Genomic DNA, 18,979 nt, shown 5'->3' with positions numbered 1-18,979 from the left:
TTAAAATAGGAAAATAACATTCATCACCAGAGTGATTCCTTTAGTTTCTTGCTTCCACTTAATCATCAAGTAGAGTCAGTTATTCAGAGCTTTAGACTAAAGAGAGCTACTTTAATATCTTTGCCCAAAACGACATAATGTTCACTTGAAAAATTTATTTCTTTTCATTTTTCTAAAGAAGCATGGATCATTATGCATTTAAAACAAGATGACTTTCAATTTAAATTAATACAGTTTGTTTTAATCTTGCCTTGAAAAATATTTAATGAGGCAGAGTCAAAAGTAGTAGATTATAGTGAATGAAAAATAACAATGCAAACTAAAGAACAGTTGAAAACTGCATTGTTTTATTTTAGTCTTCCCCAGTTAACCTAGATGAAATACATATTTGAGTTTGGACATTTCTTAGATTGTCCTTTCTCCCTATGATTATCTTCCTTCTACTGAGAAAATATTTACAAAATTAAAATATGGTAAAAAGGAGTGGTGATTGAAAACAAGTGTGATACTTTTAGTATTTTTTTAGTGATTTCGATTTAGATACTTTTAGTGATATTTTAGGAGCTGTATAAAATGTCAGGAAAAGAATCCTTGCACTCTAATGGTGATACATTGTTGCTATTGCTGTTATTAGTAGTAGTCCTATTTTGGTTGTTCTTATCTTGATTGGATTGAGACTGGATCAAAGTTTATAATATGTTTTTATAATATTTTCTGATTGTCATTGCACTTAAAGGGAAGTTTAGCATGTTTTAGTTTCATTTTTCAGGAAATAGTATCTATTATTTTTAGTTAAGGAAAAGGCTTTCTCATTAGATAATTTCTATTTCGTGGCCCCATTACTTGTTGTTGCTTTACAAAAAGCTGTAGTAAATTTGAGCAGCAGAATCTCTGGTTTCTCTAGGAATTGAAACTTGATCAAGTCTGAGTAAGGGGACAAAGACAAATCTGAGTAAGGGGAGAAAGGAAATAGAAGAACGTACTCTGAAATAAATACTCAGAAATTAGTTTATGTGTAGTTTTTTAAAAAGAATTTTTATCTTAAAAGAGTACTAGTCAAATTATATGTATATAATCACATAGGAACATTATAAAAATGCTATTTTTATACTAGAAGAACTTTGTAATACTTTAAAATATTGAAATCTAAGCTTTTTAAAAAAATTGTCCATAATAGAATTTGCATGGATGAATTATCCATAGATTTAGATATTAGAACCATAAAACATAGGATTATAATTTTTTTTTACTCTATCACTTTAACAGTTTTAAAAATAAATCTCAAAAAATTAAATTTTGGTTAATATATGATTTCCAGTAATGTACATGTATTTATGTAATCTCTATAGTTTATATATTTTCTGCCACAAACTCTTTATGCAGTAATCTTTATGCTATAAGTCATGTTCCACATAGCTCCAAAGAGTTAGAATAGATATTGGAGGGCCCATGAATAGATTTTGGAGGCTCCATGAAAAGTGCCTTACAAAGAAGCTTACTATTCTCTAACTGAAATTTTGCAAGTCCTTCAATTATTATTTTAAAAAAACCAAACAAACAACATTCTGAGGAGTCAGTAAGCTTCACCAGATTGACAGAGGGATCTATGATCCAAAAAAAGGTCAAGAAACTTATGCTCTTCACAGAGACCATGTTTCTCACTCCTTATTTTGCTTTCCTTACTTAATTTAGTGAGTGTACACACACACACACACACAAAGAATTATGGTGGCTCTTGTACTCTTTCATTCGATATTTTTGAGTGCCTTTTGTATTCTGTCTATAATATTGTCTGCTTAATTGAGAAACCAGCTTAATTAACACTCTTTCCTACTTTACAGATTTTATTTTGACTCATTGATGTCAATATTTAGAAAATTGACCAATAAATGGTAGAAATAACCCATTTGCACTTTATTTTATTTTCTAGAATTTGGTGTGATTTTATTGCTAAGCTGTGTTAATTTTGTGGTTGATTTTTTTTTTGCAAAAGAAACATATTATATTAAAATACATTTATCAAAATATATTTTTAAATACATATTCATGACTTCCAGATAAAGAACCCCCTGATTTAAAGACTACATTCCCTCTTGTGTCTTTGAACAAAATCTCTTTATAAAAAATTATATTAATAATATTTTATTTTTTCCAATTTCATGTAAAAACTATTTTCAACATTCTTTTTTTTTTCTTTTTTTCTTTTCTTTTCTTTTTTGCTGAGCCAATTCGGTTAAGTGATTTGCCCATGGTCACACAGCTAGAAAGTGTTAAGCGTCTGAGGCCAGATTTGAACTCAGGTCTTCCTGACTTCAGGGCTGGCATTCTATCCACTGTACCACCTAGCTGCCCCTCAACATTCATTTTTAAAAAATTTTTGAGTTCCAAATTTTTCTCCCTTTCTCCTCTCCCTCTTTCTCAAGACAGCAAACAATCTGATATAGGTTATACATGTCTAAGCAATCTGAAGTAGCAAATTTGGGGTACTACTTTCTGGCTTTGCCTTGAATTTTCAATTGCGACTCTTATAGAAGTAATCTTATTGTTTGTTAGTTATAATTGGAAGCAGACAACATTATGAAAGTATGTGATCTACATGGAGTCAGTATGGCAAATACACATTGTTTGGTTTTTACTTGAAAATACTAATTAAAATTAAGCCAATTACTTGAAAGGTTGTTTTTTCATAAGATATAGGAACCAGAGATGATATTTTTAGGGTTTGTTCCTTATTTACCAACCTAGCCCCTAGAATATCAATGTAAAATGCATTAATTTTTTGAGGACTTGCTAAATTGAAAGTATTCCCTAATGAAGAAAAATAGTCAGTCTTTATAATGTATATATACATTATTGACATCATTAAATATCATTTGTGATAGAATTTACATAGTGCTTTAAGGTTTGCACATAGCTTTATGTGTGTTATCTCACTAGATCATTATGTTACCTTGTAAGTGCTGTTATTATCCCTGTTTTACAGATGAGAAAGAGGAGACTAAGAAAGGTTTATACAGCAAACTTGTACACAAGTTTTACATATAATCTTATAAGAACCTGATTTGGGTTTCAAACTCTGGTCTTCCTGACTCAGTGCCCAACATTCTATCTAGGAGTTCAACTCAGCTCTGCTGATATGAAATTTGTAATTATACTAATAGCTTATTTTGTATTATACTTTACATTTACCATATGTTTGGTGTAGGTGATCTAATATGATCTTCACAACTATTCTATAAAACAGGTTCCTTTTTAAAGAAAAATAAATCCTTTTTAAAAGATGATTTGACTAAGTGAACCAGTAGCAGAGTTAAGGGCCTGAACCAAGGTCTACTGCCTCTAAATTTGTTGGTCTTTTCATGCAGAATTGATAGTAACTGCTTAAAGTTTAATTTTGTATCGAGTATGAAAAAAAGACCTTATAATTGTAGGTCAGTGGACATTGACAGTTATTGTTGTTCATTCATTTTTCAGTCATGTCCAATTCCTCATAACCCTATTGGGGTTTTTGTGGCAAAGATACTGGAGTTGTTTGCCATTTCCATCTCCAGCTCTTTTTACAGATGAGGAAATGGAAGTTTCCATTAATTGTGACTTGCCCAGAGTCACACAGCTGCTAAGTGTCTGAAGCCAGATTTGAACTCAGGAAGATGATGAGCCTTACTGACTTCCAGACCAGTAGTCTATCCCCTGTCCACCTAGCTACCCAAGATATATACTGTCATACCTCTGCTTCCAAACTGTAGCATTTCACACAAAGAGAAAGTGCCAGAATAGATGACTGCTTATTTCTCCTTATTATTTAAAATGCTATTGAAACACTGGAAGACTAGGCAGCCAGTGAGAAATGTGTATGGATGATAGGAGTGGGGAATACATCTCTGTGGGGTATTCTGTACTATTTTAAAAAATTACTTGTGATGAAGATTGCACATTCTCTGGTAGTAAAATGTTCTGATGTCTTTGGAAAGTGAGTCAGTGACATTAGTAAACTTAATGCTAACAACTCCCTCCTTTTTATTCTTAACCACTTTACCTCATTTGCCTTTTCTTTGGCTGTTAGGAATTGCAATAAGTGAGAGGAAAGCCTTGTTTGCTATAGGAATCTCATAGAGGAAAAATTCTGGGATACTTTAGTTTAAAACTTTGTTGTTGTTGGGTTTTTCTTTTTTGCTTCCTCTCTGCAATTTATTTTTAATAGTATTTTATTTTTTCAAATACATGCAAAGCTAATTTTCAGCATTTGCCTCTGCAAAATCTTGTATTGCAAATTATTCTCCCTCCCTCTTTCCTTCCCACGACAACAAGCAATCTGATATAGGTAAAACTTATATATCTATATCTATCTATCCATCTATTTATAGATAGATAGATATAGATATAGACATACAACAAGCAATCTGATATACATAAAACTTTATTTATAGCTCCTAGCTCCGGAAATCAAGCTATTGGTAATCATTTATGGAGAGCAGGAGCTGGCTACAGGCTTATTGACTCTCCATATTGGAAATCTCTTGTAATGAAAAAAGAAGGATTTATAATATCAACAAAAAGACTTATAGTCCTCATCTCTATACTACTTTAGAGTTTTCAAAGCAGTTTCTTCATAGTAACCCTATGAAATAGAGTATAAATATAATTATCTCAACTTTACAGAAAAGGAAACTGAGGCTCAAAGGTGTGAAATGATTTGCCCACATTCTCTTCATTGCCTCGTAAGTTTCAAAACCTGTATGATAAAATAGAGTTGAAAGGGACCTCTGAGTCCTCTGGTTCAAAGTTTCTTAAACTGTGGATTGTGACCCCATATGGTGTAGTGTAACTAAATATGGGGGTCATTAAATATTTGACAATAGCAAAAAATTCCTGAATGATCAAATAATCAAATTATTGATCATCAGTGATCAAAATGATCAAAAATTAATTCAAAGTCTAATGCATAATGAATGAGATGTTCTGGCAGCACTTGTCTGTGCTGCATCATGTGACTTCACCGCAGCCTTGGTTCTGAACACATAATATGAACACTTTGCACTTTGTATAAATATTATCAGAAACATCTTGGCTAAGATTCAAGATAGGGTCATGTAAAATTTTTCAGGTGAAAATGGGTTGCAAATAGAAAAAGTTTAAGAAGCTTTGCTTTAGTTCAACTCATATCTAAACAAAAATTCCTTTACCTCCAAGAAGACATCTCCATGAAACAGAAAGACCCCTATATATGAAGTCTGAGGAGCCTAGGTTGAAATTCTAGCTTTGCCATTTATTTCCCTTGTGATTTTGAGCCAGTTGCTTTCTGAGCTTCACTTTTCACATCTGTAAAATGAAGGTTTTAGACCAGATGAATTATAAAACTTCTTCTTGATCTAAATCTATGTTCCTGTGATTAGCTGACATCCACTTGAAAATTAGCAGTAATGAGGTTGATGTAATGATTAATGAAGTAGCCTGTTTCATTTTTAGACTGCCATCTTTGTTAGTAAGTTTTTCCTAATTTTGATTTGAAATCTTTCTTTCTATAGCTTCTACCTTTCAAACCTAGTAGTACATTTTTGGACACAGCAGAACAAGTTTAATCCCTCTTCCATATGACAGTACATCATGTATTTAAAGGCAGTTCTCTGATCCTCTTAACTGTACTTAGTTTGTAAACTATATAAACATTCAAGCAGTCAAGAAGCATTTATTGAACACTTACCATGTGCCAGGCACAGTGCTACACTTGAAATAGTCTCAGCTGTTTTACCTGGTCCTTTATGTAATAAAGTTCTTTGTGGTCTTAGACATAACTCCACTTTATCAGTGTCCTTTCTAAAATATCATATTTAACACTAAAAATATTATTCATTATAGATATAATCTTATTGGGGCAATGCATAATTGTATATTATTTCTCTTGATCTTGACTACACTTAGTTTATTTAGCTTAAACACTTCAATGGAGAGATCTGGTTTCTCCATTAAGAAGTTACATCCATTTTTTTTTCTTTTTTCTTTTTTTTATTGAAGCTTTTTATTTTCAAAACCTATGCAAGGATAATTTTTCAACATTGACCCTTGCAAAACCTTGTGTTCCAGATTTTCCCTTTCTCTTCCCTACTCCCTTTTCAGATGGCAATTAATCCAGTATATGTTAAACATGGTAAAAATATACATAAATTGAATATAGGTATACATTTTTATACAGTTATTTTGCTGCACAAGAAAAATCTGATCAAAAAGGAGGAAAAATGAGAAAGAAAATAAAATTCAAGCAAACAACAAAAGAAGTGAAAATGATATGTTGCGATTCACATTCACTTTCCACAATCCTCTCTCTGAGTATAGATGGCTCTCATCATCATAAGATCATTGGAATTGGCCTATCATCCACTTTCAAGTTGTCCTTTTCTAGCACATCTTTCCCACATATGAACATAATTCATGAGTCACAGCAACTTTAGAAAAGTACAGGCCATAAATTAGGAAACTGATTCTTTTCACATGGTTAATTTTATCCTTCTACATGAGAAGCAGAATGATGAGAATTTCAAGAACAGATTTCTTTCTAATAAACTGTATATTCTTGGAAAGGTAAAATGAAACCCTCACTGCATGTGTGTCCCTGACTGCTATATAATCTTTTGATAGCCTCTGATATATCATTTGTTAGGACCATCTACAGTCAGTACATGTAACATTTTGTTTGCTAAATCTCATTAATGCCATTCTGCTCATCATGTTTAGGGTGGTCTCAGAGAAGGTGAAAGAAGTACTGTATATTCGGCCCAGGAAGTACATCCATTGCTCCAGCCAGGAGCCCACAGAACCAGGTTACATTAATATCCTCGAGCTGGCGGAGTCAGTGTGTCGCTATGACTTGGATGACATGGACATTTTCTGGCTTCAAGAACTCAATGAGGAACTCAAAGAAATGGGTAAATGCATCTTATACAGAGTCACTAGCACTATTAAAAAAAAAAAAAACACCAAAAATACAAAGTTTTTATTCTGACTACACTGACCTTCATCCCTTTATTTGTAACATGAGTTGTATAAATCAGGATAGAGAAACTACCAGTGAGAAAGACTTTCTGAGTAGCAGTTAAGCTGGAAGTCTCTTTAACTGAAGAGGTTGTTTCAGCTTGTGTTTAAATATAGATACTACTCAAATACTTAATCAATTCCCTAAACTCAGTATTATGGCAGAAGACACAGATGAAATAGCTAAATCAGTGATTATCAGCCTTGGCTGTAAAGAATTTTCATCCTCTCTGCTTTACCCCACCTTCTTATTCCTGCATATACTCTGGTACTTATTACTTACTATCTATAAGACTTAAGACAAATCAGTTAACCAGTTTTAGTTTCCGCAGACTAGATTACCTCTAAGATATACAAGATATATGCTATGTGTGTGTGTATAAGTAGATAGGTATACAAGACATACTGAGACACACACACACATTTATGCCTATAAGATATATGCTATAATCCAAAGTGGTCTATAAATTATTTTAAGGAGATCATGAAAATATTTCTTAATATTTTTGACCTGAAAATATAACCATGAATTCATTTTAATTTTAAAGACAAATATACTCCATAGTGTACCCATGTTCCCAATGTACCCATGGTGCACCGGGATGTAGAATGGGCTTAAAATATTCATGTCAGAATTCTAAAAAGAATGATTACAACTTGCCCTACAGGGTTAACCTTCTACATGTGCATATGGAACTGGATATGGCTGTCTATTTAATTAGAGATGAAGGGTGTGGTAACTGTGCATATTTGTGAAATATTAGTGAAGTCTGATGATTTTTTTTTCCAGAGACATTTGGGTTTAAGTAATTTGCCTAAGGTCACACAGTTAGGAAGTGTTAAGTGTCTTAGGACGGATTTGAACTCAAGTCCTCCTGATGCAGGGCTGGTGCTCTATCCACTGTTCTATCCATTTAACTGTCCCTATTTTATTTTTTACTGATGACTTTTTAAAGATGATACGACTCTTTGTCTAAGTGAAAAGGTTAAGTGCCTAACAGTTACCTTTTTAAATGCAACCATAACTGTTTACTTTTTTAAAGCTCACAAATTCAACTAACATGATAAAGGATTTTAATTCAGGGATTGTAAAAGAAGTAAGTCAACTTATATATTAGTCCTGCCTTTTACTAAGATGGAGAAGGTACTAGGATGCATTTAAGATAGGCATTTAGATAGGAGGTTTTATAGACTGACATGAAAAGAAAAACATGATATGAGGGGATAATCAATGGGAGCAGACTAGTATTTGTAAAGGTGGTTTTTATTAGCAAAGATAAAAACTGGATTATGATTTCACTGACAAAGGAAACTCCATGGTGAGACTACTTCTTCTATCAACCCAGGTCAATTCTTTCTCTGCAACTTACAATTTTGAGAAGTTAAGTGATTTATGCAGGGTCACATAGCCAGTAGCTGTTAGAGCTGAGACAGGAATCCAGTTCAGCTTCCAGGCCAGTTCTATATCAACTCTGTCACACTGTCTCTTCTTTGATAACTTCATTCTTTATTTATAACTTCACTGTAGTTCTGGCCTTAGCATGATTTTACTTTATAAAAAGGTTCCCTGTCATACTTTAGTAACTGAAGTAAGATACCATCAGTGGAGTTCAAAATAGCACAATCCTTATACCAAATCCTACTCTCTAGTTAATAATAGCATATTGGGGTTATAGGATGCTTAAGATTTATAGGAATTCAGAACAGTTCCGATGGGAACCCATTAAAGATTTAATAGATAATTCCTAGGAGGTCACAGAGAGCTTCAGTAACTTGACCAGAATCACATAACTAGGCATAGATAGAAATTGCATTTAGGACTTTCTGACCTCAAGTCCAACATTCTCTATGTGCTACATCTGACTGCCTCTGAAAATGTCATAAATATTAAAAAATACAAATTTGAGTTTTGCTGTGTAATTTAGACTCAGAATTAGAAAGCCAGAATTTTCAGCAATTATATGTGAATATATATGTTTTTTAATGTATAATTTACCTCATATACCAAAAAGAAAAGATAAATAAGGCCTACTTAATTTCCACTTCAGAGTTAGGAATTTTTGGGGGGAAAGGAGCCCTTATAAGTGATCTGAACATTAAAAAAGATAGTTTTTATAGAATTTTGAAGTTGCTTGGAATGTTTTCTGCTATATGCTAAGTATCACACTGAAGTAAAATTGTTTTAGATCTTCATGTTCTTGTTGTTTGAGAATGAATCCTAAGTTTAGAATGTGTTAGAGTAAATACACATATACTCCCACATGCTCATTAGCTTTATTAACAAAGAAAAATTTGTAGTCTTCAAAAACATCTGCAGTGTGAAATTTAACATCTGCATTAGTGTGTATAAAGATAAGAACAAACAACGAAGGTGTTTAGGAAGCAAATGGAACCTATAAAGAAAAACTAATATCATTATTGGCATTTAAACTTTTATGAATATGATTTTTTTATCTTTAGCATATTGGATCAAAAGATAATAACCCTTAAAGAAAGGCAGCATGGGGAAGATAGAAAACTGACCTCAGAATCAAGAAGATTGATTTCAAGTACTACCTCACACCTACTGAACTTTGAGGTTCTGACCAAGTTACTATAGCTCTCAGGCATCTCTCAAAGACTATAAATTTCAGAATATTGGTAGGAGGGGATTTTGTGTTTGTTCCCTGAGAATTCCCTACACAGATGAAATAAAAAAGTTTGACTTAGGGGTAGGGAAGGATCAGCTAATGACTTTGCACATTCTTCTGATTACTTGTTAATATGTTTCATAAAATTTGATTTGCTATAGATTCTTATTTTAAAATATTGAAGTTTGAAAACAATAGCAGAATAATTTTTTAAATTGTGTAGTCCACAAGTGGGCATGGCAGAGTGTAGGTAGTACTCAAACAATCTTTTCATTGTTTTTTCCTAAGTTATGTTTATGGAAAAAAAATTGTCCAAAATCCATATTTATCCCTGCACTGAAGATTTGTATGATTTTAATTATTTTATTGCTCTGATGATTAAAGTGTGCTAGATTATAAATTTCAGTGATATACTTTCAAAGGAGACAGGAGATCATAAGGGAAATAATGTCTTTAGATGTGAATCAGAATGGTTGAAATCTAGACTAATATTTCTTCCTGAAAGATCTTTATGATCAATCTAGTTCCGTCCCTCCACACCTAGAGAGGTAAAATGACTTGTCCTTGGTTACACAGACAGATATTGGCAGATGTGGTTCAAATCATACTTCCTGACTCCTAGTCCTTCCCCTTCCTAGTCAAGTAATCTTTCCACTTCACTGTGCTAATTTACACTTCTTAATTTTGTATGTCAAGCAGCTAGCTGTTTGTACTTCTGCTATTTAGGGATTTAGAGGCAAACCCCCTCATAAGTTGCCCACCTCAAATAACATCTCTATTACATTTAACCAAGCACAAGTCTAAAAGCCTGACTTCTTGCTGTGCCTTCAGTCAATCCCTGAAAATTGGGTGAGCACCCCCTGCTGTCCATTTTGAATATTTGCTGTTGACTTGAATAAACCATATACCAAAGAAAAGTTTAATCTTTTACAAATAGTTCAGTGGTTTAACAATCTCATTTACCACAAAATCTGGAATGAAAAGAAAAAGGGGAAAAAAGAATTTAAAAAAAACTTTTTGTTCAATATCTAAATCTACAAAATCATGTCCTCTTAGTTACTCTATTCCTTCAGTTTCTGGAGCTTTGGGGATGTCTTTTCATTCTGCCATCTCCCAACCCCACAGCTCCAATTCTAATCAATTACCCTCTCTCTTTCATGGATTGTACTAAGGGGCTCAATACTTTTCCATTGTTCTCTTCCTCAGGATGGTCTTGTAAATAGATCTTTCACTGTAGGTTAGGGAATTACTGGAGAGGACAGATCCAGCCCTTTTTTTTGTCTCCCAGAATGTCGCTAGATTTTTGGGTTTTTTGTTTCCTAGCCAGCATTTCTGTCCTTTTCTTGCCCCTTCTCCTAGCAATACTCCGTTTATTTTAATGTCTCTAAGGGCATCCTCTATGACATTTTTCTCTCATGGATATGGGATTCTTTTACACATATTCCAAGAGCCTCAGGAAATTTTAGTTATAGCAGTAATGACCCCAAAAACTCATGTTTTCATAAGATCAGCTTTAAAATCAAGAATGTAAATTTTTCAAGTATAGAGAAATGAAATACGTTTTTGTGATATTAGACACACATTTTTCCACCAAAATTGGAATTAGATCAATCAAATACTAGTTAAATGAGAACTTAACATTGAAAACTTACAACATGAAGTCAGGCAGAAAGGGTGCTTACAGAGGTATGATGCACAAGAGAAAGAAGACAAACACAAAATACTCATCAGGAATGAAGATTACAGTTTTTAGTGCAAATAACCTAGTAAGACTGGACAGAGTAATAAAACAATCTCTCTCTGGATTTTTTTGGATTGTTCTTGCTGGGCTCTTGGATACACACAAAAATGGGAGAGACTTTGAGTCTTCCAACTCTTAGAAAAGAGGGGAGAAGTGGAAAGAGAGAAAGAGGAAGGGAAGGAGGAGGAGAGACAAAAAAAGGAATGGAGAAGTGGAGGGAGAGAATGTTAGGTATTTTTCACCCACTCACAAGTCTGTATAGAGAGAATGCATGGAACTGTATGGAAGAGCAAACAAGTGCCCTGAGCTCCTCTCCAAGACAGAAACCAACCCTCTCAAAATCTCCTTTTACTTGACAAAAAAAAAAGAGAGAGAGAAGTCAAACACTGCCTATGCCTTTCATTTTTTATGTTTTTTCAAACTGTAAAATATGTAGCTATGATTATCGTTCCCTACTTTCCAATATTAGAAATGTATTTGAAATTTTATTTGCATTATATTCACTCTCTATCTTGTCTGTTTTTCTTTCTATCCTTCTTTCTCCCTCTCCCTCTCTCCCTTCTCCCCCCTTTCTCTTCCTCCTCCTCCTCCTCTTCCCACTTCCCTAATTCCACTTCTCCCTCCCCCACTTTGGTATTGGAGTAAAAATGATTTCTTCTCTGAATATTCAAGTTAGAGAACTTCACAAAAGATCATGAAGGTATCTTGGGATTCTTCAAATATAACATGAATTTATTATGGAAAATGGAGAAGAAATACAAGACCAGAAGGACATTTTATAAACAGCATTCTACTGTGTTTTCACCTAAGAATTTCAGACTGACCTTGCATAGTTTTGCATGGTCTAATTCCTTTTAATCCTGTTTTGATTCAGGGTAAAGTTTGATGACAGAATTATCATTTCATGTATTATGCCTCCATGCTGTTTCAGGTACCTTTTAGTTAGGCATATAGTCAACCAGGTAGGTTGATATCCCTTTAAAAGGATCCAGGGTCTGAAGAAAAATTCTATCTTGACCTTTTTGAAACCCCTTGATCCTTCTCAAAGCTCCTACATTTCTTCTTGGGATTTATTTTAATATTAATATGGGTTGTTTTTATTTCATTTTCATTTCATTAGTTATATTTGTATCTTTAGCACCTAGCATTTCAATGCCTCTGATGCCTTATACAAGCGCTTAATAAAATACTTGGTAATTGGGTTTTTTTGACTGACATGTCTTTCATGTGTGCTCCTAATAAGCAATATGGCAGAAGTTTCACTTCACAAAACAGATGAGTACTTCTGATGGGAGGATCCTAGAATATCAGAGACTTTAAAAATTGTGTTTTAACCTTCCCATTTTCTCAGTGAACAAATAACCTCTCAAGAGTTTAAAAGACTTATTTAGAGTTATGTAGTTGAGAATGGTAATGTATCTATAGTCTGTGGTCTTTGTGAAGACCAATTTTAATCTTTTATGGTCAGAATTTTTGTTACTTTATAATATATCTTCCATATATAACTGTTGCTATTGAACTAACTACCTTCTGCAATTTTGTTTTTTCCTGAAGTCCTATTTTCTTAGTTAACTAATCTTCATGGAGAATGCATGTGTGTGTGTGTGTGTGTGTGTGTGTGTGTATTAAAGAACATTAACAAAAGCTTTTTTGAAATATTATTTGAAAAAAATGCTTTATACCTTTCCCCCCATGCTCAGTTCCAGGCACACAGTAAGTACTTACATGCCTGCTGTTTGGCTGATTATATCTCTATGCAGGGTGTGGTACAGTTGATGAAAACACTATGGAAAAGACCGTAGAAGTCTTGGAACGACAGTGCCATGAAAACATGAACCATGCTATTGAAACAGAAGAAGGCTTGGGCATAGAGTATGATGAAGATGTCATCTGTGATGTATGCCGTTCTCCCGACAGTGAAGAAGGGAATGATATGGTGTTCTGTGATAAGTGTAACATCTGTGTTCATCAGGTTAGTGAGATAAATGATTCACAACTACACACAATTTAGAATTTTCTGAATTAAAGACATTGGTATTCAAGAATGGATTTCTATGACTTTTATATCAGGGTGAAAGGGAAGAATATGAAGAAAGTAATTCTTGTGTGAAAGAATTAATTTCTTGTGTCTTCTAGAAATAAAGCCTCTTGTGATTGCCTAGGTGATTTATCATTGCAAGTTAAGTTTGGGTCTTTATCAACTCACTATGTTTTGATTACTGAAATAGCCTACTAATCTTCCTCTATACTTGCATTTTCTCCCCTCATCTATCCTGCTTATTATACTAATCTCATACTTTAAAAACTGCTATTTATCTTTCATTCCCTTGATCAAATATCTAAATTGCTTCAGTTCTCTCTCCCCATTAAAAAAAGCTAAATTCCTTACCCTGGCATTTGAGATCCTCTGAAGTGGCCCCTACTTTCTTTTATTGATTTCTTTCATTTGTACAACACAGTTTAAAGTGCTTTGATGACAACAGCCCTGTGAGATAGACTGAACAGATATTATTATGTTCACTTTTCATGCATGTGGAAATTAAAGCTCAGAGAGAATGAAATCACCTGTTCAAGATCATTGTGAGTGATAAATCCATGTTTAAATCTGAAGTTTTGGAACACTTAGCCTGATATTTCTGCACCTCTTCCTAGCTTTATCTCCTATTTCTTCCTTATCCAAATCCTCTAACAAAATTTATTTGTCCAAAGGAAACTAATTTTAGAGCTGGAGAGGACCTCTGAGACTCATTTAGACTCATTTAGTCCATTCACTTCATTTTACAGATGAGGAAACTGAGGCCCAGAGGGGCTATATAACTTCCTGAAGATTATATAAGTGGTTTAAGTGTAGAGGCATGCATCCAGGTCCTTGAACTGTAAATTGTGCTTTTTTTTTCCTTTGCTACACTGCCCGAATTTCAGTGTCCCAAATACACCTGCCATTTTTTTTCCAACTCTGTGCTTTTGCACAATTCATCTTGCCTAGGATACCTGCTTCTTTCTTTTCTAACTATAGAAATTCTGCCTACTTTTCAAGTCCCAGCTTAAACACCACCTTTCTTCGTGAAGTTTTCCATGATCATTTCAAGCCACAGTGATTTCTCCTTTCTCATAGTACTTATCTTCACAACTTATTTGGCACCTTTCATATATTATTATTATTTTAAAGTTTCCTTTCTGTATGTATACCCTACCTAATTAGCTAGGTAATGAATTTTTTATGATAGGGGGACATCACCTAGATTCTTACATTCCCCATTATTTAACTTGGTACTTGATATGGAATAAGTACTATTAAATATTTGGTTTTTTATTTATTTTATTCTCTTATAATTAACTTTTTCATAATGTATTTCAGCTTGTTTTTCTAAGTATACCAGATACATTTTATATTGCATAATAGTAAAAGGGGTAATTCTCACTCTAATTGTCTTCTTTTTTAGCAGATTTTTTGAGTCTGATGAGAATGAATTTAAGGGAAAGAATGCATTTGTGTATCTCCAAACAGGCCACAGATTTCACCTAATTAGCAAAGCTGGGACAGGGCATTTTTATGCCCTAGGCAAGGTGTGTTCCCCTGAGGCTTTAAGCCTTTCCTGTAACTGATATCATATTGCAAAATGAATACACATGTGCTTTAAGAGAATTTTCTATCAATAAACACATGTGTGTTTATTAGAAGTATTTTTTAAGCCTATTCCTTGATAATGAGTGATATAATTTCCATTTTTCTAGTCTGCACTCTGGTAGTTAGTTTCAAAGTAGAGTGGATATCATAGTTAAAGATAGAGTAATAAATCTTCACACAATTTCTTTTTTATAGATTCAGTATTTATCCAGAATTTAGCCAATAATGACTCTTTCCAGTGATAGTGAGAAACGATGGTGGAGATTAGAGGATTTATGTACCATTTTAGGCTTTACAAAGTGCTTTACAAACATCTTATTTTGTCCTGACAATAATCTGTGGAGATAGGTGCTGTTGTTATCCTCACCCATTTTACAGATGAGGAAACTGAGGCAGACAGAGTGAGTGATTTATTCAGAGTCTCATAGCTAGTAAATTAGTCTGGGACTAGATTTGAACTTGAATCTTTCTAATTCTCTGTGCCATAATCTCACTGTGTCATTCAGCTGCTTAGGTGATACTAATAACTAGATATATTAAATAATGGGACCTGCAAAGGATATGAACAGATAATTTTTGGATGAAGAAATTGAAACTATTTCTAATTATATGGAAAGGTGCTCCAAATCATTATTGATCAGAGAAATGAAGATTAAAACAACTCTGAGATATCACTACACATCTATCAGATTGGCTAAAATGACAGGAAAAGATAATGACGAATGTTGGAGGGGATGTGGGAAAACTGGGACACGGATGCATTGTTGGTGGACTTGTGAATGGATCCAACCATTCTGGAGAGCAATTTGGAACTATATTCAAAAAGTTATCTAACTGTCCATACCCTTTGATCTAGCAGTGTTACTACTGGGCTTATATTGCAAAAAGATATTGAAGAAGGGAAAAGGACCTGTATGGGCCAAAATGTGGAAGCCCTTTTTGTAGTGGCTAGAAACTGGAAAATAAAGGGATGCCCATCAATTGGAGAATGGTTGGGTGTAAATTGTGGTATATGAATATTATGGAATATTATTGTTCTATAAGAAATGACCAGCAGGATGAATACAGAGAGACTTGGAGAGACTTATATGAACTAATGCTGAGTGAAATGAGCAGAACCAGGAGATCATTATACACAGCAATAACAATACTCTATGAAGATGTATTCTGATGGACATGGCTCTCTTCAACAGTGAGAGGATCCAAATCAGTTCCAATTGATCTGTAATGAACAGAACCAGCTATACCCAGAGAAGGAACATTGGGAAATTAGTATGGACTACAATATAGCATGTCCACTCTTTCTCTTACTGTTTTCTTGCATTTTTGTTTTTTCTTCTCAGGTTATTTTTCCCGTCTTTCTAAATCCGATCTTTCTTGTACAACAAGATAACTGCATAAATATGTATACATATATTGTATTTAACATATATTTTAACATATTTAACATGTATGGGACTACCTGCCATCTAGGGGAGGGGGTGGAGGGAAGGAGGGGAAAAGTTGAAACAGAAGTTTTTGCAAGGGTCAGTGTTGAAAATATACCCATTCATATGTTTTGTATATAAAAAGCTCTAATAAAATAAATAAATAAATAATAGGACCTGGAAAATGTATTTGAGCTGTAAAAATATGTTTGCATAAAGCTTCAATTAAAAATTAATTTACTGCATTTAAGTATAAGTTGACTATTTTACTGTGTCTAAATACAATGTGGTGACTTTTAAAAAATACTTAAGCTAGACTGCCCTCTGTTGACTAAAAAATTATATGGATTTTTTCATGTTCAGGAATGTTTTTAAAAAGATTGCGAATAGCTGAGATTTAAAAATATGTATATGTGTCTTTGTATGTATATATATATATATATACACATATATTCTTTAATGTATTTTCATTATGATGTTCACTTTTGAGCCATTATCCTGTGTCACTATTCTAATTATGGACATCTCCATAGATACATAGCAAATAAGTGTTGGTGTAGTGACTTAAATCTAGTTTTCTTGATCCTAAGACTCTTTCTGCTAAATTGCATGTAGCCTATGGATTGAACTCATTTTGAAAATGAATTGTATTAATGCTGCATTATATTTAAATTGTAACAATTAGGGACATTCTTAATTCTTCTTAAATTGTTTTATGCAAAGTATTTTTCAAGTGCTATAGATCGTTTCTTAATGTAGACCCTGAACATTTATCTGGTATACCTTGATTTGTCTTGTCCTTTTGAGAGTGATGTGGGATTAGCCTGTTTTTGCACAAGAGATATCTGGATCTCAGATGCATTGGTTGAGTGAAGTCCTCTTTGAGAAATAATATTTTGGGGGAAGGGTAATATGCATATCTATAAATATTTGTCTATATATAACTTTATGATCTTACTATCTAAAAAAATACTCATTTCCCCCAGATTTGAGAGAGGAAAAAATAACATGCATTTTCTTCATTGAATGTGTTTTTTAATATCCTAGAATAGCCTTTGTATGAGGCAAATTTTTAAAAATTATACACAAATTAACTTTTCAGTCATTTCCTTTCTGCATTCTCCTTCCATCTCTTCCATTCAACCTCTTTGCCATATGAGTCTAAGGACAAAGTAGTTGTCAAATAAATAAATCCAGAATTGATCTCTTTGACTCTCAAATATGAATTATGGCCTCTTCTCCCAACTAGTGTAAAGTTGACTTTTGGGGAGTAGATAGATAAAATGGGTATATGTGTTATGTATATATCCATATGTATGTGTATGTAAATATATATATATATATATATACATATATATATATATACAACCATATATTTATGTGTGTATATATATATGGGTATATATGTATCATTGTCTATACACATACATAGACACAGACATATATGTACCCATGTATACCTACATGTATATGTCTATAAGAGTATACATTTATGTATATATATAGATTATAATGTAAATAAAGAATCCTTGATATGTATATTAATTATATTGTGTATGTATGCATATGTGTGTGTATAGACATACATATGTAATATTATATGTGTATGTATAGTTATTGCATATATGTATGTGTTCTATCCTGACTGTAGAGATATTTAGATACTACCAATTCTCAAACTCTTCCTGATGAAGGAATTAGAAGTTAATTGGGTGAAAGATAAGTTAAATTTAGGGCCATAGAAATTTCAGAATTGTTTTTAAGGAGTACTACAGTAGAGCAAAATTTCAAATACTTCTAAAGTGGGTTGACCTAATTAATTTAATTTTAATACTGTTACAGATCTGTCTAAAATGAATAATTTTAATTTTCTGCCTTAGAAAATATTCACTAACTCTGTAGCTAAAGTTTTTTTCTTCAACGACTTAGGGATCTTACAAATTGTGAGTCATTCTGAAAAATCAGTTTTTATTGTACTCTGCTGCTGATTAATTCAAATGTGTGCTAATCCTAATATTGAAGCTTAGTTAGTTGGTGGTGGTTGTTTTTAAACTATATGCCTAATAAGCTTGCTTTTGTTGTTGTCTCTTTCCATGAGTTTTGTTCATTGTTATTTTGTTACTGTAAAAAATTTTGCCTATTCTTTCATTATCTGTGATAACATTAACAAGATTTTTTCCTTACATTTTAAGGCATGTTATGGCATTCTCAAAGTTCCAGAAGGAAGCTGGTTATGTCGTACCTGTGTTCTGGGCATTCATCCTCAGTGTCTTTTGTGTCCAAAGAGAGGTGGAGCCATGAAGGCCACCAGGACTGGAACCAAATGGGCTCATGTCAGCTGTGCTTTATGGATCCCAGAGGTAAAAACTCATTCAAGGTCAATATATCATCATCTCCTGAGAATTCTTTTTCTTTCTACAGATCTGCTATGGATTATCTTAAAAGATATTTGCATCTACTAGATATGCATAATATTGCTTTCTTGTGATTTAAAGATAGGACCAGTGGTTGATATCTGAATGTGTGT

The 18,979-nt window shown here is 33.1% G+C and overlaps 1 protein-coding gene across 2 annotated transcripts in view; it reads left to right on the top strand.

The window, feature by feature from the left end:
* JADE3 (jade family PHD finger 3) overlaps nucleotides 1-18,979 on the top strand; it is a 185,898-nt gene that overhangs the window by 140,719 nt on the left and 26,200 nt on the right. For both annotated transcript variants that reach the window (XM_031959076.1, XM_023500389.2), the window contains 3 exons: nucleotides 6,730-6,920; nucleotides 13,158-13,369; nucleotides 18,645-18,812. In XM_031959076.1, coding sequence (XP_031814936.1) covers nucleotides 6,730-6,920; nucleotides 13,158-13,369; nucleotides 18,645-18,812 — 571 coding nt within the window. The remainder of the gene's footprint in view (nucleotides 1-6,729; nucleotides 6,921-13,157; nucleotides 13,370-18,644; nucleotides 18,813-18,979) is intronic.

This window comes from Sarcophilus harrisii, chromosome 3 (assembly GCF_902635505.1).
Source record: "Sarcophilus harrisii chromosome 3, mSarHar1.11, whole genome shotgun sequence".
NCBI lineage: Eukaryota > Metazoa > Chordata > Mammalia > Dasyuromorphia > Dasyuridae > Sarcophilus > Sarcophilus harrisii.
Note: the sequence above shows the minus strand (reverse complement) of the source record. Positions and strands in the feature narration are given on the sequence as shown.